The following is a 25,817-nucleotide window of genomic DNA, read 5'->3' on the forward strand; positions in this document are numbered from 1 at the left end:
GTTCTCTCCTATGCTGACTTTCTATGTGCCAGTTTCTCCAGCTGCCTCCAACTATTTTGTGTCCATGGTGGAAATTAGCATGAATAAGTTGCCTAGTTTTAAGTTACTTTGAAACATTACATATGATTTCAATTTGAGGCTTACCAAAATGTTTCTTTTTTTGATTCAGGTGCTCACTTGCCCGAATACATACCAAAGAAAAGTACGCTGCTATTCATTCTGCTTTGGTGCCTGGAAATACGATCAGTTCCAAAAAAGGTACCTAGGCAGGTGTTCCAGCATTACACCTAAATTTTAACATTTATTAATAATGATCATCATTGGCCATAGTCACTGACTATATCATCTTGACAATGACTGTGAGAACTACAAAGTTACTTCAATGTGTGATTTCAGTAAACAAAATCTCATCTAAGATATGTGTTTTCCCAGTTTAGAAGACCCAAAAATGAGTAGGAGATTGAATTTGTAGCACCTCTTTGGGGTGGGGTGGGGGAGGTAGCATCCACAATATGATCAAAGGCATCTGTGAAGAGAGAGATAAAGGAAAGTGATGAAGCTGTGACGAAGAGTCCTTACAAAGAAGTCATCCGACCCACTGGTGTCTGCACCAACTCTCTGAAAGAGCATCCCATCCAGGCCCTCCCCTCTGCCCTATCCCCATATCCCTGCACATTTGCCAAAACCAATCCACCTAACCTACACATCTTTGGACACTAAGGGGCAATTTAGCGTCACCAGTCCACCTAACCTGCACATCTTTGGGTTGTAGGAGGAAACCCACACAGACACAGGAAGAATGTGCAAACTCTGCACACTCGCCCAAAGCTGGAATGAAACCCAGGTCACTGGCACTGAGGCAGCAGTGCTAACCAGTGCCATGCCACCTTACCAGTCACAATGCTTGAAACATTAACTCTGTTTCTCTCTGCACAGGTGCTGCCATATGGCTGTGTTTTTCCAGCATTTTCTTTTTATTTCCAGTGCATCTATTTGCCCAGATTTTAGTCAGTGGCAAGTGTCATTGTTTCACTACTAACCCCATTGCTGTCCATGAATATCTAGAGATCCCTGTGGTGTGAATTGTACATTTCCTGACATCAATATTTGTCTGTTGCGCAATCAAACTGATCTCCAGGGGTCTTACAACAGTGGTGTCATCAAATAGAATTCTTCAATATAATTCATTCTTTAACTAACAGAAACCAGAAAGCTGAAATATCCAAACTTTGCTTTTAGATTAAATTCATGATTATTTTTAATCCTAATGGAAAAATTTTGACAAGATACTCCAGGAAAATTAGTCTGGCAGAGATAGAGATTGTTCAACAGTATTTATGACTTAATACATTGCTTAAAAAACCCTATTACAACTCATTTAAAAGGTGTATCATTTGCGGGGGTGAGGTTTAACCAATGACATTACCGCATAAAAGGGGTGGTTCCCAATGATTTATTGGTTTCTAAAGTTTGCCACCTTGTGAAAGAACAGGGAATCACTGACGATAGCTTCTAGACTTCCTTGTTTAACTCCACCTTCGTGGATATTAGAAGTTGCTGTCAGTTTTGCAGGGTAATAACGGAAAACTGATTTTTCTGCTGCAATTGTAACTGCAAAATCCAAGCTGATCTGTCTGTAAAGAGCGAGTGGAGTATCTTTAAGTCACTAATGCTGAGCCTGCAGTACGGTAGTGTACCTATTGGCAAGCTCAGAAAATGAAGCTTGGTCGTAAATGAAATAAGTTCATGTTGCGGCAAAAGAGGAAAATTGATCAAATAATAAGAGGAAGAGGTTCACTGGGATAGCTATGTGGAGGTACAGAAATACGTCAAGCAATGAAAGAGGGAACAAAGTGGGGGGGAGCAAAACTATCTCTGGGGTAAAATATTTTAGTACTATGATCCTGAGAGGGCTGTTTGAGTGAAAAGATGCATGTGAACTTGAAGTTAACGATGAGTATGAAGTAGTAATTGTGCTAATTGTAAATGGGATATTTTAAATATTTAAGTTCTGGAGGTAATGGGAGTAAAACAACATGATGTTGGAATGATGAGGAAAGACAACACCAAAAGAACAATCTGCATTATTTAGCAGCATTAACCTAGAAATACATCTAATCATAGAATCCTGCAGTGCAGAAGGAGGCCATTCAGCCCATCGAGTCTGCACTGACAGCAATCTCACCCACACCCTATCACCATCATCTCTTGTATTTACCCTAGCTAGTCCCCCTGACACTAAGGGACAATTTAGCACTGGAGGACATCCACACAAACGTGGGGAGAATGTGCAAACTGAACACAGACAGTGACCCAAGCCAGGAATCGAACCTGGGACTGTGATGCAGCAGTGCTAACCACTGTGCTCCCAGGAGTGTTATCAGATATAAATAGATAGGGATAGTAGGGGGAGCAAATGCTTACTTGGAGGTAAGTTTTGAGGAGGATCATAAAAAAGGAAAAGGAAGTGGAGAAATGGAAAGGGTCCTAGGAAGGTCCAACATAGCCTTGAGGCAAAAGCAGTGAAGGGTGGTTCAAAAGGCCCAAATCTTCACATTGAGAGAATTGTTATTTTTAAGGGCAGTGCACTTGGCGGTTTCTGTGTTTAATTTTGGTTTCTTCTATATTGTACATTTTAGGCATGTTTGCGAGCATTGGCTGAATATACCTCTAACCCTTGTGAAAAACGGCGACTGCAGGAACTGAGTAGCAGACAAGGTGCTGCAGACTACAACCGGTACCTAAGAGACTACAACATCTGCCTGCTTGATATTCTTGGTGCTTTTCCATCATGCCGTCCACCACTTAGCCTACTTATAGGTCAGTCCTCTTTATCATTTCTTTCCTTTATCCAGATCCCAAACAACATGACGTACAAAACCTTAGAACTATTCAGCATTGCTCTGTGATTAAAGTTGAATTAAGGCAGCATGGTGGTTAACGCTGCTACCTCACAGTGCCAGGGACCTGGGTTTAACTCCTGGCTTGGGTCACTGTCTGTGTGGAGCCTGCACGTTCTCCCTGTGTCTGTGTGGGTTTCCTTCCACAGTCCAAAAGGCTGGTTAGGTGCATTGGTTAAGCTAAATTCTCCCTCAATGTACCCAAACAGGTGCCGGAGTGTGGTGACTAGAGGATTTTTACAGTAACTTTGCAGTGTTAATGTAAGCCTAAGTGTAACACTAATAAATGAACTTTAAGTTTTGAAACTCTGACATTAGCTTTGATAGTTTCTCAGTTTTGTTCCAAATAAATCCCTAATGATAAAAGTGAACACGTGAGGGTACTGTTTCATTTTATTATTGTTCCACAATAGTTTTTCTGTACCATCATACAAAAAGGAGCTGTTTACTCCTGTCTAAATCTAAAATGAATTTGATTTCATTATAGCCGTTGTGTGGAGACATGGATTTTGTAGCTTTGCTGAAAGTGATTCTGAGGACAAGTCTTTTCATAATAAATGTATTTTGTTTATCTAATGTTAGTGATTCAGAGACTGAATAATTTAAATTCCATTTTTATTAAATATAACTCTGGAATTTCTGCTGGTGCTTTGCAGATAGACAACTATGGTTCTCCTCTGCTTTAAAAACTGTAGATGAGCAATATTTTCAAATCATTACCACATATTCATTATCTCTGCATCACTACTTTAGAATAGCAAAACACAGCAGTTGAGGTTAGATTTCTGCTATTTAACAATACCCCATACAGGGGAATGAGAGTTTCTACCTTTTGGTCCTGAGTTTGGAAAGTACTATCAGTGCACTCTGCTGGGGCTACAACCAATTAAAAACATTTGTCTTATACTAGAGGGAAAGATTAGAGTTAGGCAGATCTGGGGGAAATTCACTATTGTTCACTGCTTACTTTCTTCCCAAGTGTAATAATTCATCCATATTGAATTCCATCTTACATGGATTTTTGCATGCATATCTAATTTAGCTTATTGTATTTGGAGCTACCTTTTAATTTTGGAAGCAGGTGAATTTGGATACAGCCATTGATTAACTTGTTATTTATTGCGGTAGTTTTGTTAACGTTGTTCTCTTTATGCCATACAGAATTCTTTTTGATTTTTGTTTCATTCTCCAAGACGTGCATTCTAAATTGTATTGAATTTTTAATTACCTGGTTTTAACTTGATTGAATCGAAAGATTCGGGTTGCACGGATGCAATTGAGGGAAGTGGACAATTTGGCCAAATGTATGGAAGTTACCAGCATCTTTCAGGGTGTTGCAGAGAACCCTAAACATGTGCATTAAAAATCAATTGCAAATGTCTTTTCACCAAGAAAATAAGTTTTTGCTCTACCAGAGCTCAATTACCCCCTATAAAATTTAAATCTACCATTGCAAAACATAGAAACATAGAAAATAGGAACAGGAGAAGGCCATTTAGCCCTTTAGTATGATCATAGTGATCATACAACTCAATAGCCTGATCCTTTGATCCTTTTTGGCCCAAGTGGTACGTCTAACTGCTTCTTGAAAACGTACATGGTTTTGGCCTCAACTACTTCCTTTGGAGCAAATTCCATATGCTGCCCACTCTCTGGGTGAAGACATTCCTCCTCTTTGTCCTAAACAGTCTACCCTGTGCCCTCAGGCTGTGATCCCTGGTTCTGGACACTCCCTGACATTGGGAACACCCTTCTCGTATTGACCCAGCCCAGTCCTGTTAGAATTTTATAGTTTCTGAGATCCCCCCTCACTCTTCCGAACTCCAGCAGATACAATCCTAACTGATTTGATCTCGTCACAGACGTCAGCCTTGCCATCCCAGATATCAGTCTGATGCACTCCTTCTACAGCAAAAGCACCCTTCCTCAGATAAGGAGATAAAAACTGCACACAATGTTCTAAGCGTGGCCTCACCAAGATCTTATAAGATTGCAGCAAGACATGCACTCAAGACAAGTTCCTGCACTCAAATCCTCTTGCTATGAAGTCCAACATAACATTTATCTTTTTTAAACGTGCGTTCTGCACCTGCATGCTCACCTTCAGTGATTGCACGAGGACACCCAGGTCTTCTTGCACATTCCCTTCTCCTAATTTATTGCCATCCAGATAATAATCAACTTCCCTGTTCATTTGCTAGCGAAGTGGAATCCAAATTACATGCATTACCGTTCATTTTCCCACTCACTCAATTTGTCCAAATCACACTGAAGGATCTTTGTATCTTCCTCCTCAGCTTACCCTTCTACCCAGCTTTGTATCGCCTGCAAATTTGGAAATATTACATTTAGTCCCCTCATCGAAATTTTATATTTGGAGAAAGATCCGTTTATTCCTACTTTGTTTCCTGTGTGCTAGCCAGTTTTCTATCCGTCTCAATATACTACCCCCAATCCCCCACGCTTTAATTTTACATGCTAATCTCTTATGTGGGATAAGGCCTGAGTGGGATTGTTGTTGGTGCAGGCTCGATGGACCAAGTGTCTCCTCCTTCGCTGTAGGAACCCTGATTTTTTGATACTATGGAATCTTGGAAGATGACCACCAGTGCATCCACTATTTATTGGGTCACTTCCTTAAGTACTTTGGGATGTAGATTATCAGACTCTGGGAATTTATTGGCTTTCCATGTCATCATTTTCCATTCCACATTTCTCTACTAATACTGATCCCTTTCAGTACCTCCCTCTCTCAACTTAATGTTCCCCAACATTTTTGGTATCTTATTTGTGTCCTCCTTTGTAAGCCATGGTTTGACCATCTTTTCAGTTTTACTTTTGTGCCAGAGAGAAATAACCAATTGTTGTGCTCCTTGAATGATAAAATTACACTTCTGTGTGTGTTTGGTTATTGTGCAGCTTAGCTGATGGGTTATTGGTTATACTCATGACAGATGCATGTCCACCACACTCATTGTGATTTATTATCTGAGTCAAATGGCTGGGTTTCAATTTTTCAAATCTGGAGCATGATCCAAAATATCTCTAAATCCTAATTTTTTTTTAGCTTTGTCCACTTAAGTAGTCTTTGTGTAGTTGACTTGGGTAGAGTTGCTGTACTTGGTGGCTACCTTGGTGCCCTTGGAGATGGCATGTTTGGCTAGCTCGCCCGGTAGCATGAGGCAGACTGCGCTCTGGATCTCCTGTGCCAAAATGGTATGCCGCTTGTTGTATTGGATGAGGTGCGACGCCTCAGGTGATGCGCTCGAAGGTGTCAATCATGAAAGAGCTCATGATGCTCGTGGCCTTGGATGAGATGTGGGTGGAGGGATAGACCTGGGTCAGCACACAAGTGGAGTAGCTCTGCTTGTGAGCTCTCCTCTGCTTCTTGGATGGCTTCTTAGTGACCTTGGTCAGTGACTGCTTGGACACCTTGTGGGACACACCACCCCTAGCCACAAGCTCAGGCATTCCAACTCCACTTCATCCGAAGTGACCATGAGCTATAAACATTTTATTTTTCCTGTTTTATCTGTTTGGGTTCTAGGATCTTATTTGGCAATCCACTTAATGTTCTAATGCTAAGAGATGCTTGCATCTGATTTTTAATTGTTTTATGAAAGTCTTGCATTAATACTTTATGAAGGATTTAGATAGCTGCAGCAGTTACAAGTACATCTCTGCATCCACTTGTCATTTTCAAGGTTAAACTGTCAGTGCTGCCGAGTGGATCCTTTATGTAATCTGCTGCAGCCAAGTAATCTTGCGGGCTGTGTGTTCCATTACTGTTATCTTTCTCCAATGTTGATTGTGCTTCTGTGCTGGTGCTGGTTCTTGGCATGAGAGTTCATGATTGCTGATACGAAGGAGACATGCAGTTTGTTATCTCAGCTTTGGGTGCTCAAAATGGAAACTAGTTTATGATAAATCTGCTTCTACATTACAGCTCCAAATTTGTTTTCTGTGAATTTGCTTTGCTGTCTTTTTTTTGAGAGTCTAAGCCTTGATAGAATCTGAACATCTTGAAGTTAAAATCACTCTGCCTATATGGTTGAGGTAGATTTGAGCTGTAAAGTTGGATGTTGGCAATCAGTCAGTATTAGTGAACTTCCGGATATGTTTTTCTGTCAAAGTGGACATCCATGCTTGGGACAGTCTCTACAACTTTGATCCATGCGTCTATAAACATTCGCTACATAATTCTTTTTTGTGACAGAGCTGAAAGAATGATTTACACCTTGGAGATTAGGATGCTGATTCTTATGCATCTTTAATTTTTTTTAAAGTCCTCAAGTGCTTCACAAAAAGGAAAATGAATGCTAAGCCAGGAACTAGATGATGTGGCTGAAATCTTGAAGTGGGATTCTCTGATCTTGTCTGTGGTCGCTTTGTTGCCAGTGAGAACAAAGAATTTGGAGCTGAGCCAAAACTCCACTCACTGCTGCAAGACAAGACAATCCCAGCTGTGCACAAGGTCGGAGGTTATCAGCATTAATTTGTGAATGTTGAGATCTCTGCATTCCTCTAATATTGGCCTCTTAATCATTCCTGAGGTTAATTGCACCACTATCAGCAACTGTGCTTTAAACTGCCCAGGATTGGAATTCCCTCTGTAAAAACTTCCTTTAAACAAACTTTTGGTCATTTGTTCTAATATCTCCTTATGTGGTTTGTGTCAGATTTTGTTTGAAACTCCTGTCAAGCACCTTGAAAGTTCTCCTACATTAAAGGAGCTATATAAATATCTTTTATTTAAAAAGTAGAGAGAGGCTTCATATGAAAATGATTTATTTCACACTTCTCTGCGTTGAATTTGATTTGCCCTTTGTCCAGCCCATTGCACCAAGCTGTCTCTGTCCTTTTGAAGTTCCACACTATCATCCTCGCATTCACTATGCTTCCAGGTTTTGAATCATCCACAGATTTTATAATTGTGCCCTGTGTTATAAGGCCAAGGTCATTAGCACATATTGGAAAAGCTGGGTCCCAACACTGACCACTGTGGACCAAAAGCAGAAGGGCCATCCTGACCCAACATTAGCTTTATTCTCTCTCCACAGGTGCTGAAAAACCTCCTGAGATTTTCCAGTATTTTTTATTTTGGTTTCAGATTCCAGCATCTTCAGTACTTTGACTAACCATTGTGCAACTTCACTGCCAGCATTCATCCAATCTTAAAAACATCTATTAACTATTCAGTCAATTTTGTATGCATGTTACTACTGTCCCTTTATTCCCTGAGCTACAACTTTTCCCGCTAGTCTGTTGTGTGACACTTTATCAAATTCCTTCCGGAAGTCATCAACAGCATTACCCTCTATTATTGCATCAAAAATCTCCCCAAAGTTAATTAAATATAATTTGCTCTTAAAATTAACTTGCATTTGCCCAAGTGATTTTAATGTTGTCCAAAATTATTGTTTCTAAAAGCTACTGCATCACTGAAGTTAAACTGGTCAGGGCTTATCTTTATTTCCTATTTTTTGAACAATTTGCAAATCTCCAATCCTGCAGCACTAGCCCCAAGTCTAAGAAAGACTGGAAAATTAAGACTGGTGTCTCTACAATTTCCACTCTCACTTCCATCAGTATTATGGGATGCATCCCATCAAGTCCTGGTGCCTTATCAATTCTAAGTGCTGACAGCCTATCTAATACCCTGTCTATATCATTTGTTAATCCATTAAATGTCTGAGCTACACCTCTTTCACCATAACTGTGCAGCATCTTGTTCCCTGGTGAAGACAGATGAGAAATAAATACTAGAGCCCCTCAATTTTGCAAGAAGTTCTGTCCTTGTAAACTTTTTATATTCCATGTGATCAGTGCATATGAAACAACATTTTCATATTGAACCTGGTTGACTTGTGCAACTTCTGCTAATTTGGGTGTAGGCGGGCGGGCTTTTGAGGAATGGCAGCCTGGTGACAGTGTACTGGCTACATTGTTGGGCCTGTGTATAAGAGCATCAGAAATAGGAGCAAGAGTAGGTTATGTTCAAAAAGTAGAACTGAAAGACAGTCAGCAAAATAGAACAGATATATAATGTCAACAAAATTTCAGCATGGGCAAGTATAAGCTACTGCAAAGAGAAAGGAGGTCCCATTATTTAGAAAATAAAGATCTAATAGGCATTGAGTAGCAAAGGGGTTTGGGAATACAAGTACACAAATTTCCAGAAGTTTTGACATAGGTCAATAAGCCCTTTTAAAAGCAAATCAAGAACTAACAAAGTAATCAAACCATGGTCAGATCACAGTTTGTGGAATCTGGTTGCTATATTTAAAGACAGGATATAGTGACATAGAAAAAAGGAGCAGGAGTGTGCCTTTCTGCCCTTCAAACTTGCTCCACCATTCATTATGATCATGGCTGATCGTTCAACTCAGTAAACTGATCACACCTTAGCCCCATTTGATCCTCTTTGCCACAAGAGCTATATCTAACTCGTTTTTGAAAACAGTGTTTTGGCCCCTATTGCTTTCTGTTGTAGCAAATTGCAAAGACTTACCACTCCCTGGGTGAAGAAATTTCTCATCTCAACACTAAAAGGTTTACCATGTGGTCTAAGACTTTGACCCTTTGGTTCTGGACTCCCCCATCATCAGGAACATCCACCCTGTCTAGTCCTGTTAGAATTTACAAATGAGATTCACCCCTACAACACACACACACACACACACACACACACACACACACACACACACACACACACACACCCCCCCCCCCCCCCCCCCCAATCTCTCAACTCTAATTATTATAATCCTAAATGATTTCAAAATTCAGTCCAGCCGACCCAGGAATCAGTCTGATAAACCTTCTCTGCACTCCCTCCATAGCAAGAACGTCCTTCCTCACTGTGAGATTCGTGTTTCAGCGTTTTGTCAGATCTTGAGTCCTTGATAGTTATCGCAAGGATGGAGAGAACGGGCTCAAGATCCTGCCCGGTATCTCCTTGGAGAGATAATAAAGAGCTCCACGTGTACTGCATTAGGAAACAAACGAGGTGGAGATCCACCTCGTGTCAAACGAGGGGCATGCACACGGTGGGTCGTGCATGGGCTGCCCTTGGAAGTTCCGGGAGTGGCCTAGCACTTCGTGTCGGTGTGTGTACTTGATCCTGGACTGGTAGACGGGCGCCGCAACAGCTCGGTGACTAGCACTGCTAGCTGTGCAGATACATGGATTTGGGCCTGTGTCTGTGGGAGTTTGCGCATTCTCCCTGTGGTTGCGTGGGTTTCCTCCAAACGCTCCGGTTTCCTCCCACACCCCAAAGATGTGCTCTTAGGCTGATTGGTTTTACCAAATTGACACTATTCTCCCCTGAATCTGGCTGTTAGGGGTTCCATTCGTAGATATGCAGGGTAGAATAGGTGTAGGGTGATGCGGCGGCGCAGGCTCGTTGGGCTGAAGGGCCTGTTTCCCATGCTGGGTTGTTCTTTGTATAAGTCTTTAGATCTTCTGTTTGAAAACTGAATGCTGTTGGGTATCATTAAACGTTTATGTTGACGTTTCTAATTATTTTAATGCTGTGAAACCTCGATGGAGGGGTGGAAATTATGGGTGCAGAAGTGGAAAATCCCAGGCATGATGTATAATGGTGATATACTTCCTGAGTCAGCCTGTTAGAGTTGCAAATAGATTGAAAATATCTGTTTTGATAGTAAAAGTTGCAGCCAACTTTTAACTGGGTTAGTGCAGATTTTAAGGGCTATTGTGCAGCAGAACTTCTATTTGAGACAACTGATCCCATTAATGCTTTAGTCATGAAATATATTGAAAACCAAAACTACAGTTTGCAACAAAAAGCACCTTTAAAGTCATGTTATATTAATTTGCCTGCAAGTATAAAAGAAAAAAAATCATAGCTTGTATTTTCTAAAATCTCATCTCTTCTCTTTCAGAACATTTGCCAAAACTGCAAGTTAGATCCTATTCTGCAGCAAGGTAACATTTTATATTGTGTTTAAGGCAATGCATTAGACTGAGTTGATTTATTATTGTCACGTGTATTAATATACAGTCAAAAATGCATGCTATACAGCCAAGGCATATGGTTCATTGAGAAGGAAAGGAGAGAGTGCATGATGTAGTGTTATTGTCACAGCTAGGGTATAGAGAAATATCAACTTGGTGCAGGGTAGGTCCATTCAAAAGTCTGATGGCAGCAGGGAAGAAGCTGTTCTTGAGTTGATTGATACATAATCTCAACCTTCTGTATTTTTTTTCCCCGATAGAAAATGTTGGAAGAGAGAATGATCAGGGTATGTGGGAGCCTTAATTCTGCTGGCTGCCTTTCTGAGAAGTGTAAACAGCCAATGGATGGAAGGCTGATTTGCATGATGGTCTGGGCTTCATTCACAACCCTTTGTCGTCTCTTACAGTTCTGGGCAGAGCAGGAGCCATATCAAGCTGTGATATAACCAGAAAGAATGATTTCTATGGTATATTTGTAAAAGTTGGTGAGAGTCATAACAGACATGCCAAATTTCTTTGGTCTTAAAAAGTAGAGACATTGGTGGGCTTTCTTAACTATAGTGACATCATAAAGGAGAAAACAGCAGAGGTTTTGAACAGGTATTTTATATTTGTCTACGCAGTAGAAGACACAAACAATACCCAAGAATAGTGGAATATCACAAGGTGAAAGACTGAGAAGAATTTAGAGCAGTCACTGTCACTCGAGAAAGAAATGGGAATATTAATGGAGATTAATACTGACAAGTCTGCTGATGGCCTGCATTCTAGGATCTGCAGAGAAATTCCTCAGATTCTGGAAAGGTCCGAGCACATGGGAAAACTGCAAATGTAATACTTTTCCTCAAAAAGAGAGGCAGACAGAAAGCAGGGAACAGTAGACCAGTCAGCCTAATGCCTGTTCTTGCTTAAAACCTATCATATCTCTAACTTCTTCGAGTTCTGATAACACATAATTGACCTGAAATGTTACCTCTTCGCCACAGCTGCTGTCTGACCTGCTGAGTACTTCCAGCATCTTCAGCTTTTATTTCAGATTTCCAGCATCTGCAGTATTTTGCTTTTGCTATTCAGGAATTGGGACTCTCATGCCTCATTGAAAACAATGTGATAATGCTAAAATCAATTAAAGATATAGCAGCAGTATATTTGGAAAATCATAATACAATCAGGAAGAGTTGACATCCTTTTCTGAAAGGAAAATTATGTTTGATGAAAAATCTGAGTATATAATAAGTATGTATGATCAGGTACCACTTGAAAGGCTGATTATATTAGCATGAGTGGAGGACTAGCTAAAAAACAGGAAACAGAGTTGAGATAAATGCGTCATTTTATGGTTGCCAAAATATAAAGGGTGGAGTGCCGTGGGGATCATTACTGGCCTCAACTATTTAAGATCTGTATTAATGAGCTGGATGAGTGATCGACTTTTATAGCCATGTTTGCTGACCATATAAAAATAGGTAGGAAAGCAAATTGTGAGAAGGATAGAAAAAGGATACAAAGAGATATTAATAGGTCAAGTTCCAGGGCAAAAAAGTTGGAGGATGTGGTATTTGTGGGAAAATGTCTCGTTGTCCACTTTGGTAGGAAGAATAGAAAAGCAGAATTTTCTTTAAATGGAGAAGGACTACAGAATGCTGCAGTGCAGAGGGATTCTAGTACATGAATCACAAAAATTCAGCACGCAAGTATAGCAAGTAATTAAGAAGGAATTTTGGCCTTTATTGCAAGATAGAGTATAAAAATACGGAAGTCTTGGTATAACCTTATTGAGAATTGGTGAGACACAGAATAGTGCGTGCAGTTTTGGTCACACTTAAGGAGAGACATACTTGCATTGGAAGCAGTTCAGAGAAATTCACTAGGCTTTTATTGGGATGAAGGCATTGCAAGATGTAGAAAGGTTGAGCAGTTTAGGCCTATATTGGAGTTTAAAAAAATAAGAGTTCATCTTATTGAAACATACAAAATTCTGAGGTGGCTTGAGAAGGTGGATGCACAAAGGATGTTTCCCCTTGTGGGGAAATCTAGAATTAGGGGGCACAGTTTCACACTTTCTCCATTTAAGACAGAGATGAAAGGACATTTTTCTCTGAGGGTCATTAATGTTTGAAATTTTCTTCTCTGAGCAATGGAACTTAGCCACTGAATTTATTCAAGGCTGAGTTAGACAGATTTTGAACAACAAGGGAGTTGAAGGTTATGGAGGATGAGCAGATCAGCCATTGTAGTGATTGGCAGAGCAGTCCTGAGGGGGCTCAAATGAGTATCAGTATGCCTCAGTGAATGCAGGCACTGTTCAGAATGCCTCCAAAGGGTCAGTCACAAAAAAGGCCATCAAGACTATTCAGTCAACTCGAAGAAACGTGCACTAAGAAGTTTGACAACAAATTGCTGTGAATCAAGGATTGATGGTTCTCAATTTCATTACCCCTCATTCCCATTTTGTATTGAACAATTCATATTCTCCTCCTATTTCCTATGTTCTTGCCTTGGGTTATGTTTCAATTAGTCTCAACTTATATGAATCCCGCATAGATACCCTACAGTGCAGAAAGAGGCCATTTGGCCCATCAAGTCTGCACCAATCACACTCCCACCCAGGCCTTATCCCTATATATTTACCCACTAATCCCTCTAACCTACATATCTCAGAACACTAAGAGGCAATTTTAGCATGGCCAATCAACCTAACCCGCACATCTTTGGACTGTGGGAGGAAACCAGAGCACCTGGAGGAAACCCATGCAGGCACGAGGAGAATGTGCAAACTCCACTCAGACAGTCACCCAAGCCAGGAATCAAACCCAGGTCCCTGGAGCATGGCATATCACATTTTTTTTAAGAGTGCTGTGTTCTATCAAAAATGCCCCTATTTAATAAAAAAGCAATCCTTGAAAGTAGCTATGAGTCCCTTCCTCCACAACTAATGCCCCTCCCCATGCAATGTGTTCTATAGCTACTGGGAACCAGGATGCTATTCACCGTTTTAATTCAAAATGTTGAAATGTCCTGCTAAGGGAGATGATTAAGTACACAGCGAGCAGTAAAACAAAATATCCAGGTGGATGTTGTGCAAACCACATATTACAAATGCAAACCATAGGAGCAAGTATCAAAAACATGTTTTGCAATCTGTTTTAATATCCAGGATGGTCTGGAGAAGAAAGGGGGTGTTTGTTATCTGTCAGAAACAAAATCAAAAGGAATTTAATTTGAAGAGAACCAAACCCTTACAAAAGTAATTATAAGCAATTAAAGTCATTTCTGAATTGGTGTTATTGAGTAGAGGAGGCGATAGGGATGTGGAAGGCACAGAACCAGTTGTTCCTTCACTGAATGGCTTCATAAAGGCAATTACAACTATTAACAAAATAGAAATAGCACCATTTAAATAACGCAATCTTTATAGCATTTTTAACAGAAAACAAGCATTGAATTCAAATTGCTATTCTCAATTTTTAAAGCACCAAATCGCCAAACTGTGCTGTAGTGAGCGCCCTGATATAATAATCTTTATTGTCAGTCCTGAGGAAGCTCTGAGTGAAGTTCAACTTTAATTGATCTTGTCTTCATGATTCGAGTAAATAAAAGTTTTAAGTGGAAAATGAATAATTAGCAAAATGAGGCAAAGTGATGGGTGTTTTGTGTAAGAGTGGGCATAAACAACTACTAGTGATCCTATTAAAATTTATTTTGAAAATTTCTTTACAGTTCACCTGACTATTCTCCTGGTAAACTTCAATTTGTTTTCAATATCGTTGAATTCCCATCTTCACCTGAGAAACCTATTGCCCGGAGAGGAGTATGCACAGGTTGGCTCGCAGAACAAGTTACGTCAATTCTTCAAAGCTATGAAAGCAAAGTTACAATTGGTGACTGCTTGTCAAATGGATTTTCACTGCCACAGGTATATGCCATGTGCTAAAACTTTATACAACCCCAACTGCACTAGATTGAGACCAATTTTAGCAGTAGCATACTTGTGGGTTAGATTTTTGTTCCCTTGAAATACAGTTGCAGCTTGTCTCACCTCAGCTTTACTTCCAGCTTGGAACGTGCCTTGCAACCAGCAGGTAACTGCTATAGACCAACAGGTTAGGTTTGAGGTTGCACTGTAATTAAAACAATGATGAAAATGGGGAGCAAGAAATTAAGAGTACTTATTCCACAATTATTGTTTTATTGACAAGTACCAATTGAAATTTGTTATGATTGCCTTCGGTCATTGATATATATGCAGGAGTTGAGCCTGCTCTGCCATTCAACCAGATCATAGCTGATGATCTGCCTCTATGCCATTTTTCTCCCACTATCCTTTGATGTCTTTAGCATCCAGAAATCCAATGATTTCTGTCTTGAACATGCTAGAGGACTGAGCTTCCACAGCCTCCTCTGGGCAAATGATTCCAAAGATCCACCACCTTCAGTGAAGAACCTTCTCCTCATCTCGGTCGTAAATGGCCTGTCCTTCGTTCTAGAACTATGAACTCTGATTTTGACCCTCAGTTAGGGCAAATGCCCTATCTACAGCTACCCTGTTAAGCCCTGTAAGAACTTTAAGTTTCAATGAGATCACCCCTCATTCTTCAAAAACTGAAGAATATGTGCCTGGTTCTCTCAATCACTCCTCAAGACAATCCTGCTTTCCCTGGAATTAATCTGGTGAAACTCAGTTGCATTCTTTGTATCACAAGTATATCTTTCCATCGCAAGTGTATCCTTCCTTGGATAAGGAGACTGCAGTCTCGACAAGGCTTTATGCAATTGCCAAGACATTTTTACTCTTGTGCTCAAATTTTCTTGTGGTGAAAACCGACATGCCATTTTCCTTTCTAATTGTAGCACCTGCATGCTAACTTTTAGTGACTCATGGACAAAGATGCCCAGGTCCCTTTGTCCATCAGCACTTCTCAACCTCTCACCATTTAAGAAATACTTTTTCTAGCAAAGTGGATAACTTCACTCTTATTCACATTATATTCCATCTGTCATGTTCCAGCCCATTCACTTAGCCTATCCATGTCCCCTTGAAGCCTCCTTGCATCGTCCTCACAACCTACATTCCCACTTAGTTTTGTCATCACCAAACTTGAAAATATTATACTTGGCCCCCACATTCCCACCACTTATATAAAATTGTGAACAGCTGTGTCCCCAGCATTCAGTCTTGCAGTACCCCACTAGCCACAAGCTGCCAGACTGGCCCTATTATTCATACTGTCTTTTTTCCCTAATCCCATGTGCTCTGTTTTGTTTACTGACCTCCTATGTGGGATCTTATCAAAATCCTTTTCAAAATTCAAATCCAACATATCCACTTCTCCTTTTGTCTATGTTTCAATTAACATCCTCAGGAAAAACTCCAACAGGTTTGTCAAACATGGTTTCCCTTTCATAAATCCATGTTGATTCTATCCAATCGTATTGTTATTTTCCTAATGTAAGCTGACTGTCAGCCCTGACTTCTGACTGAATTTTCCAGTTGGTATCTGCACCATGGTCTTAATTGACCCTTTAAGGGACACAATTGGGTACCCTCCACTCTACCCAGTCTTTTCAGAAATGACCCTGAGGCAGGAATCTGCCAATAAACTGACACGCCGGTTCACAGGAGGAAATTGAGGGCTGTCTGCCTCCATTCCCATCTCCCCATCCATTGCAAAATCTGGTCCATTACTTTTGTTGAAGTTTTTAATTTTTAAAAAAAACTTGTTACTTAAGATCATGAAGATAATTCCAGAATTTTAACTACTGAATAAACTTTCTTCTGCAGCTTTCTGTTTTCAGTAGGCAAAACACATTATTCCGTCTGCCCACTGATACTACAGTACCTATTATCATGGTGGGTCCTGGAACTGGCATTGCTCCATTCATAGGTTTCCTACAGCACCGGTATGTAACCTGTTCTTTGTCAATACTGGCTGTGAAAGGATTTTTTAAAATATATGTTGAAATGCATTATGTTTCATTCATCAGATTCTAGAAATTCATACTTTAAGGTGAAGCAAAGACCCAAGGAGTTTTGTTTTTCTCTAAACTAGTCAATCTGTTGAGCTATTGTGTGTAGACAGCAATAATTGGATGAAGAAAATTGAGAGGATGATGGGTTAATTAGGCTAAAATTAACAGAACAGGGAAAGAGAGGGATATGCAACAAGACAGACGGGCTAGGAGCAGAGGGGGGAAAGGATTTGGATGGGGTTTAAGGTGAATAAAGGGGAGAAGAGGGATGACTGCATTGAGTACCTCAGAGGTATGAAGGAGTAAAGCATTCAGCAGGGTGAGTAAGTGGTCTTTTGCTTGCATTTCCACTGTCTGTACATCTGCCATTTGATGCCAGCCTTCAGTTGCCCCAGTAAAAATGCAGTTAATATTATCAGCAGCTGCAGCAAATGGCAGTGTAGTGATGGTGCGGGAAAAGGTGCATTTTCTTTCTTCCTCCAGGTATTATCCAATTCTTTTCTGAAAGTTGTTATTGAATTTGCTTACACTGCCCTTTCAAGTAGTCATTCCAGATTATGACTCGCTTCTTCTCTGGGGAGAACTTGACCAGAATTTGTAATGCAAAGATTTTGCCTGTTTGTAAAGCATGGGAGTTTGAATGTTGTTCAAGTTCTGTTGCAGTTTATTTTCCTTATTGTAGATTGATGATTTGTGATCAAGATGTGCTGTTCTATGACTCAATTAAAAACATAGAAGTTGCACATGGAAATGAAATAAGGTAAATGCAAGTAGAAGTTCATTAGTATTAATTACACACCAGCTTCTCTTCTCCTGTGGGATTGCCTGTGGTAACATTATCAGATTATAGAGGTTTCTGCTGTTACTTTTATGCGTGGTACAGATGATGTTTTCTTAACACCAGTAGAAACCAAAGCTGTCAGTTAGTGCTGACCATGTAAATAAGGCTTCTGAGTAAAATGGCAAGACATGAATATGTCTACTTTTGCAATTCTAAAGTTTAGTATCCTAAATACATATCAATTCTACGTATTAATTCATGTTTTCCTTCATAGTGGTCATGTTGATTTGAGAACTAGCATAGCTTAAGTGATTGCAAATAACTCATAAAATCCCTACAGTACATAATGAGGCCAGTTGGCCCATTTGAATCTGTACTGACTCTCTGAAAGATTACCGTAACCAGGCCATATCCCTGTACCTAGATATCATCAACCATGTACAAGGCTTAGCAAACCTATTTGCCAAATAGTGCTGTGTTCAGTTTGGGTCAGCAGGGATGCAAATAGAGTTGTCCCATGAATTGGTAATGATATCTTTAGTCATCTTAAGCATTGAACTGGCATGGTAGTGGTCAGATGGGTCCTGAAACATGACTGCAAATTCCTGGTACAAATGCTGCATGTGCTGTGCTATGCTGGTGCAATAGAGAATTCCTTTGGGAAATATCTCAGCAATGTGTTTGAAAAAGGGATAAGACTGACAGTTTATTCTGGTGTATAGAATTTTCAGCTGGGATATCACATTAGGGATCAAGAGGTCAATTACTGCAGTGAGGGAAGATCCCTTAGCAGGCTCCCCAGTTGAAGTCATACAAGTGAAATTTTAAAAACAAAACAGTGGTAATCATATTTGCTGGAAGTGTTCTAGGGCCCCCAAACAGTCAGGGAGAGCGAGAAGTGCAGATAAGTCAACTGATCTTGGAGAAGTGTAAAAATGATAGAAGATGATTTCAACTTCCCCCAATTTTAATTGGGAAATGCAAAGTGTGAAAGGCTTAGCGGGGGTGAAGTTAAAGTGCAAAAAGGAGAGTTTTTTGAACCAGAAATTCCCACAAAAGAAGGTAGATAGAAACATTTCTCAATAATCAGAGGGCATAGATTTAAGGTAAGGAGCAGGAGATTTTAGGAAAAACCTTTCCGCCCAGAGGGTGGTGAGAATTTGGAATTCACTGCCTGAAAGGGTGGTAGAAGAACCTTCACAACATTTCAGAAACACTTAGATAAGCACTTGAAATGCCACAATATCCAAGGCTGCAGACCAAGTGCTGGAAAATGGGACTAGAATAAATTGGCGTTTGATGGCTGGCGCAGACATGAGCTGTAAAAGCCTGTCTCTCTGACTTTATTGTTAATGTTCTGACTCTGTGCTGCAAGGAAATGGAACAGGTTGCTGGAGTGCTTCATGTATTTACTGATGCCTGTCTGTACCTAAGAAGAACATAAGAAATAAGAGCAGGAGCATACCATACAGCCCACAGAATGTGCTTTGCCATTCAATATGATCATGGTTGTCCTTGGCTTCAATTCCACTTTCCTGCTTGCTCTGTCTTGATTCCCTTAGAGACTGGAAATTATTCAATGACAGAACATCCAGAACCCTCTAGGGTGGAGAATTCTAAAGATTGACAACCATTTGAATGGAGAAATTTATCCTCATCTCAGTCTTAAATGAACAGCCCTTTATCCTGAGACTGTTTCCATGTTCTAGATTCCCCAGCAAAAGAAACAATCTTTCAGTGTCGACTTTGTCAAGCTGTCGTCAAAATCTTTAATGTTTCAATGTGGTTGCCTCTAACTCCATGGAGTACAGACCCAATCTAGGTCATAGGATAATCAATCTAGCTTCAGTGTACTGTCTCCATTGAAATATATCTTTCCTTCAAGATGGAGACCAAAACTGTGATCAGTAGATTTGTGTTGTCTCTCCAAAGCTCTGTATAATTGTAACAAAACTATTCTTTCACTCTAGTCCCCCTGCAATAAAGATCTACATGCCATAGTTTGGTTTGGTAATTTTCTACTTCATCAGCCATACAAATGTTGTCAGTTGGTTGTGATGCCTTTTTTGGCTTTACAGAAATATTCTCAACTTTTGAGTCTCCAACACCTTTTTGCTTCATCCTGGTAAATTTGAATCGCATGTATTCTTTCTGTCCCACTACTAGAGTCCTCCCTAGACCAATCTTAGTCTGTATGTGAAGTTGTGATTGATAAGACAACTAGTATTTATATAGGGGCTTTAATATAGAGCAACAGCCCAAGGACTGGGATGTTGGAATGGATGCTGAAAGAGATGAGGTTTAAAGATGATTTTGAAGGAAGAGGAGTGGGCTTTAGGGAAGGGTCTTCTAGAGTGAAGCCTAGTTCCTGAACTCATGATTTCCAATGGTGTGAAAGAAACAAGATGGGATGCCAAAGAGGCCGGAGTCAGATGAGCAGAGATTAAGAGAAGAGGTGGGTGTAGATAGAAAAGGCAGGGCATGAAGAGATTTAAACATGGTTTGCTTAATATAAAAGGGAATTAGGAAGACATGGCAAGTCAGCAAGAGCAGGGATAAATTGTCAAATTGGACTTGGTGTGGGGTTGGCTAGAGCAGAATTTTTAGTTTGGTTCTGAAAAAGTTGTATTGGACTTGAAGCATTAACACTTTCTCTTTCCACAGATGCTGTTGGATCTGCTGAGTGTTTCCATATCTTCTAATTTTATTTCAAAGCGTTCGCAGTATTTTGCTTCATTTTAGAATTTTAATGAACTGTTGTATTTAGATCAGCAGCCAGGAGGGCATTGGAATAGTTGAGCTGGGAGGGAACAAAGGCACAGAGGAAGATTTCAACAGTGGAAGAACTGAGGTAGCTGATGCAGAATGAACTAGGTAATCTTGGTAACAGGTGAGGATTATGGAATCCGAAGTCCAGCTGGGGATCAGTTGGGGCACCAAAGTTTAGGACATTTTGAGCAGTGGCAGGGGAGGATAGTAGACTCAATGGTATGAAACTACAGAATCCCTACAGTGCAGAAAGAGGCCACGTGGCCCATCGGGTTTGACTCAGAGTGTCCACCTAGGCCCTCCCTTAGGAGGCCCTATCTCAGTACACCCACACATTTACCCTAATGTACACATCCACCTAATGTACGCATCCTTAGACACTGAGGGGCAGTTTAGCTTGGCTAATTCACCTAATCTGCACGTAGGAAACTGGAGGAAACCCATGTAGACATGGGGAAAACATGTAAACTCCACACGCACACTCCACAAAGCTTCCGATCTTCCCAGTTTTGGTTGGAAGAAATTGTAATGCACGCAAGACTGGAAGAGGGAAATTGGACAGCCTCACTACTTGTATTATTGGTGTGAACGGAAATTGCTTAGTACTGAGGCCATGTGGCACATTGGGAAGAATTTGAGATGTGGCACAAAGACCATCCAAGGCATAGACCAAATGAGTAATATTATAACATGCTAGTATTTAAAGTCTTAGATTTAATTTACGTCAAAAATATAAAACTGGATCTAGTTTGGTTGAATTGCTTAAATGTAGGCCAGCATTTATTCATATACATTGCTTTTCTAAAAATCTCTTAAAAGAAACACGACTGCAGTTTTGCTGTTTCCAATATCCATGGCATTGCAAAAACAGACCATAACATCACTGCCCAACATGGCTTGTGGTCATTGACACCCATAACTAAAATTCTTCATAGGTTTATGGTCTGTTTTCAGTTTTACTTTGAAAAATTGTTCTGTGAATTATTTGGAATTCATGCAGACCTTTGGATTAAAACTTAGGAGGGGAATTGGAACACCTGGTGGCAATCTGAAAACATTCTTACGGTATCAGAAAAGTTGCAGTGCCTATCTCTTTTTTTTTAGTGGCATCTCTGCATGACTGTACATTCGGACTTTACTGATGATTATTTTGTTTTAATTCATGCAATGAAGAACAATCCAAATCTCAACCAGTTTGATGCTCTACTTGATGAGGATACAAAGAATGTGACTACCCGATTTGATGGTTTTGGGAAATGCTTATAAAGCAAATTGGGAGCTGCTTTTCCCTAAATAGAGGGTTGGATTTTCCAGCCACGTTCACCTCAAATCCACCTGAGGTCAACAGACCTTTCCATGGTGCACCCCTCGCTTGCTACAATTCCCGTGGTGGTTGGAACAGAAAAATTCGCCCCATGGACTCCGCAGTTTTTTTGTGATAACTGGCCCTGGAATGTCATGCAACTCTTCAGCCCATTCTATAATCAAACAATTAATGCATTCAACCAAAAGATCAGTATGATATTTCTATTAGCCTACAAATGCTAATCTAATAATGTGATTATTTATTTTCAATCCTGAACGTTGATCTTTTTATGAAACCACACAAATGCACAAGGCAGTTACTGTGTATGTACCAAGAACTATGTTGTAATTACGCATGTTCAATTTGTGTTTTAAACATACTACCACTTGTCATGTTCTTCCGATCACTGCTTTCCTTTCCACAACCCCCTCACTGCCTCACTCATTACTCAGGAGCACCAAGGGGGATGCAGCAAGGGGATGGTGAGTGGGACATAAAAGGGGGCAGTGAGATTCAGGAGGGAAAGGAGTAAAAGGAAAGGAGGGAAGTGGGGGGGTAGGGCACACAGGAGGGTGGCAGGAAGTGGGTAGGAGCTAAGTGGAAACAATAGCGATTTGGAGTATTATAGTAAGTGAACAAGACTAGCAAGAGGATTTTTGGGTCAGTTAGGTTCAAGGCTACCAATGGGGTTTTAATGTAAAACAAAATTCAGGAATGTAACCCACTCTTATTTACATGTGTTCTCGTGTTAGTGATTTTTCTTTTGCATGTTTTCATTTAGCACATCATATACTTAGAAACATATTGGGAGTGTTAAACAAGACTTAGCTCTGCTCTCCAGAATGTTCCATATTATGTCAAGCCATGGTCTCATTTGAAGACTATACTGAAGACTTAGATTTGAAAATCTGTATTTAACTGCAGCAGAATTGGGGATACAGATGACTGCAGCTGCCATAGGTTAACATTCCATGCCCTAACTAAACTCAGTATAGTTTTCTCACTTCAGAAAAGGTGTAATATTTGCTGACATCATTGCTAGTTGTGATTAAAATTTGACTATCAAAGACTTTGTACTTGAGCAACGGTGGCCCCGTTTGTTACACAGATTGGGATTTTGTGAATCTGGAAACTGTTTGCATTTCAAATCCAGATTAATTAAATAGGAGGAAAATCAGTTTTAATTGGTTGATAATGAGGTGCAAAAAATAGGTGAAAATTGAAAGAAACATGGGGCTGGATTTTTTTGAGCTATTGGCCAATAGCTGTAGGTAGGCTGGAGATGGGATTTTTGTCACTTGGGGATTTCTGAATGGAGATTGCTGCTGTTAAGATAAGTCTGGGGAAGTCAGGTAGTTAAGGGTTTATTTTACCAGTTCCAGCTGGTGGGCCTGGTGAAAGGAATGGTGGTCAGGCCATGTTCTCTTTTTTTTCTCTCTCTCTCTCTCTCTCTCTCTCTCTCTCTCTCTCTCTCTCTCTCTCTCTCTCTCTTTTCCCCCCCCCCCCCCCACACTTTCCTGACACCAACTTGTGTGACTACAGCTGCGGGCTACCTGCTCATTGTGGCCTCTCCTGCTGAAATGGCAGTGGAGAAAAGGATGAGGCTGAACGGTAAGCCGCTTAACCCCTCCAGCATCCTGCATTAAATTTTGTGCAAGCCTTGGGCAGAAAGGCAAAGTGCTGGATTTTAGAATTGCCTCCCCCCCCCTCCACGCACACGCACACACTCGCAGCGTCTTTGGAACATAAAACTCAGCCCATGGGCTGCTGAGAGTTGAGGCGTGGGCAAAACTATTTCAATTTTTAAAGAGCATCAGAGAAATAGAGTTAATATTTTAGATCCATGACCATTCATCAGAGCTGGGAAAAGTTGACATGTCTAAGTTTTGAGCAAGTGAAAGGGAGAGGATGGGCTTTTTGTCACTTGTCATTCTATCTCATTCTGACTTCCTGCCTTTGACCTCTTCTTGTGTTCCAGTGAAGCTCAAGGGACACAAATTTCAACTTCCGTATAGGCACTAATTGAATTTCACATTTGGTTCAATTTCAGACCATAATCCCTCCCTCTTTTTTTTCTTTGCTTGGCTGATTTTGATTTCACTCCTGGATTTTAGAGACCCCTCCACACCTTGAACCCATTGGTCAAAGGCCAAACAGCCTATTTTTTTTGTATGTTCTTATTTTGTTTTCAGGTGACATTTTTCCATTCATCATCTTCTAGATGTGTCCTTTATTTCATTACTTGTTCTATTACCACACTCTTTTGGTCATGCATCACTAATTCTTTTCATTTTGTCATTTAATGTCTTTGGTCTCCTATCCTTCGCTCACTTTCCTTTTTGTTCTGATTTACACCTTTTCACTTGCTGTTAAACCTATTACATTTTTTAGCTTTTTTTTCCCAATTCCAATGAAAAGCCACTGACCTGAAATGTTAGGTTTCCAGTATTTTCTGTTGTTTTTATATATCTGATTTCTTTAGTATTTTGCTTTTTGCATCTTTTCAATTTTTCCTCAAATTTCACAGGTTAAAACAATTCAAGTTAATTTGTGAACAGAACAATTCTGTCTGGTAGACATCACACTTAGCATTGGTTTTGGTATGTCATTAGTATAGAATATCCAATTTTTTGCTTGTGCAAAACCCAAAAGCATTCCGTTCTTTGTTCTCATTAGCAAAGTATGAGATATAATTTTATGAAGGGCATAACCAAAAGGAATCTTATTAGCAGGGACCAAGCTTGGAGTTCCTGAGCAGGATGGTGTATAGGATTATTTCAAATAGGTGACTTATTTGTATGCATGGGAAATATTAAATTTATGCAAATATTTTGAGTTTAAGTTGAGAAGATTGACTTTAATATCATTCTTTACTATGAGTAAGGATGCAATATTTGAATAAATCTTTTGGCAATGGCCAGCTAAAATTTTGTGTAAACTGTGTAGCTGGCAGAATGGACATCATTGAGATTTCAATATTGCAATTACTGGGAAAGAGAACGCACTAGTGAAATAAGTATCCCAATCTTTCTGCAAGGTAACATGCACAATGTATATATTTTTATTGTTTTATCCAACTCTTTCAACTGCCCTATGGTAAGACTGATAAATGATGGACTGCACAATGTGACAATTTTATTTTCTAATAGAATGGGGCAGAGAGAACTTCGAGTTATTTACTGTCTTGCAGCCATCCAAATATCTAAAATTGTCCCCTGTTAGGATTGTTTCATGCCGGTTATTTAGTCAAAGTTTACTAGTCAAATTTTCTGGATTTTTGCCTGTATGCTATATAGTCAAAGAAGTAACACTGAACAAATGCAATGCCTCCCCTGTACTCCTCCCTAAGAAACAGGTCAACATCACTGGTGAAAATCTATGTGAAGTAAAATGGACATGGTGTGAACTGGCAACCAATTCATAATGAGTCCATTTTATGCTACTGATGAAAACCAATTTCACTCCAAATTGTTACACTCATTGATGTCTTCAGGATCAGAATGCTGAAGGAAATTATTGCAGAAGTGACATAGGAAATAACTGATTTTTCCAGTTTCATTGGAGATGGTCTGTGTCAAAGGCACTGACAAACATGATGTGTTCAAAAAGCAAAATGGCTAAGGGTACCTATTAACTGGTGAACTTTGCGCTGGAATAGGAAAGTTATTAGTGACCCTGGCCAGTGGGTTCTGTTGGTTTATCCCCCAGCCTATAATGCACTTAACTGCTATTCATTCAATAGCTGGGAAAAGTGAATAAATATTGCTTGAAGAGGACAAAAATTCAGGGCTATGGGGAAAGGGTTTGAGAATAGGACCAAGTCGATTAAGTACGGTAGGATGAGAGAAGAATTGGCGAATGTGGACTGGGGGAGCGCGTTGGAGGGAGGGGCTGTTGAGGAGCAGTGGAGGATCTTTAAGGAGATCTTTCTTGGTGCTCAGCGGAAATTTATTCCGATGGTCAAAAAGGATAGTAGGAGGAGAGGTAATAAGCCGTGGATAACGAAGGAGGTGAAGGAAAGTGTTACACTAAAAGCGGAGGAATTTAGAGTAGCTAAGAGTAGTGGGCGAGAAGAGGATTGGGAGAGGTTTAAATGTCAACAAAGATTGACAAA

At 40.1% G+C, this 25,817-nt stretch overlaps 1 protein-coding gene across 1 annotated transcript in view; it reads left to right on the plus strand.

The window, feature by feature from the left end:
* mtrr (5-methyltetrahydrofolate-homocysteine methyltransferase reductase) overlaps positions 1-25,817 on the plus strand; it is a 69,546-nt gene that overhangs the window by 25,098 nt on the left and 18,631 nt on the right. The window contains exons 8-12 of the mRNA XM_080208256.1: positions 170-258; positions 2,640-2,820; positions 10,805-10,847; positions 14,598-14,793; positions 16,660-16,778. Coding sequence (XP_080064382.1) covers positions 170-258; positions 2,640-2,820; positions 10,805-10,847; positions 14,598-14,793; positions 16,660-16,778 — 628 coding nt within the window. The remainder of the gene's footprint in view (positions 1-169; positions 259-2,639; positions 2,821-10,804; positions 10,848-14,597; positions 14,794-16,659; positions 16,779-25,817) is intronic.

Source organism: Carcharhinus amblyrhynchos, chromosome 2, assembly GCF_965287045.1.
Source record: "Carcharhinus amblyrhynchos chromosome 2, sCarAmb.v2.hapA, whole genome shotgun sequence".
Classification (NCBI taxonomy): Eukaryota; Metazoa; Chordata; class Chondrichthyes; order Carcharhiniformes; family Carcharhinidae; genus Carcharhinus; species Carcharhinus amblyrhynchos.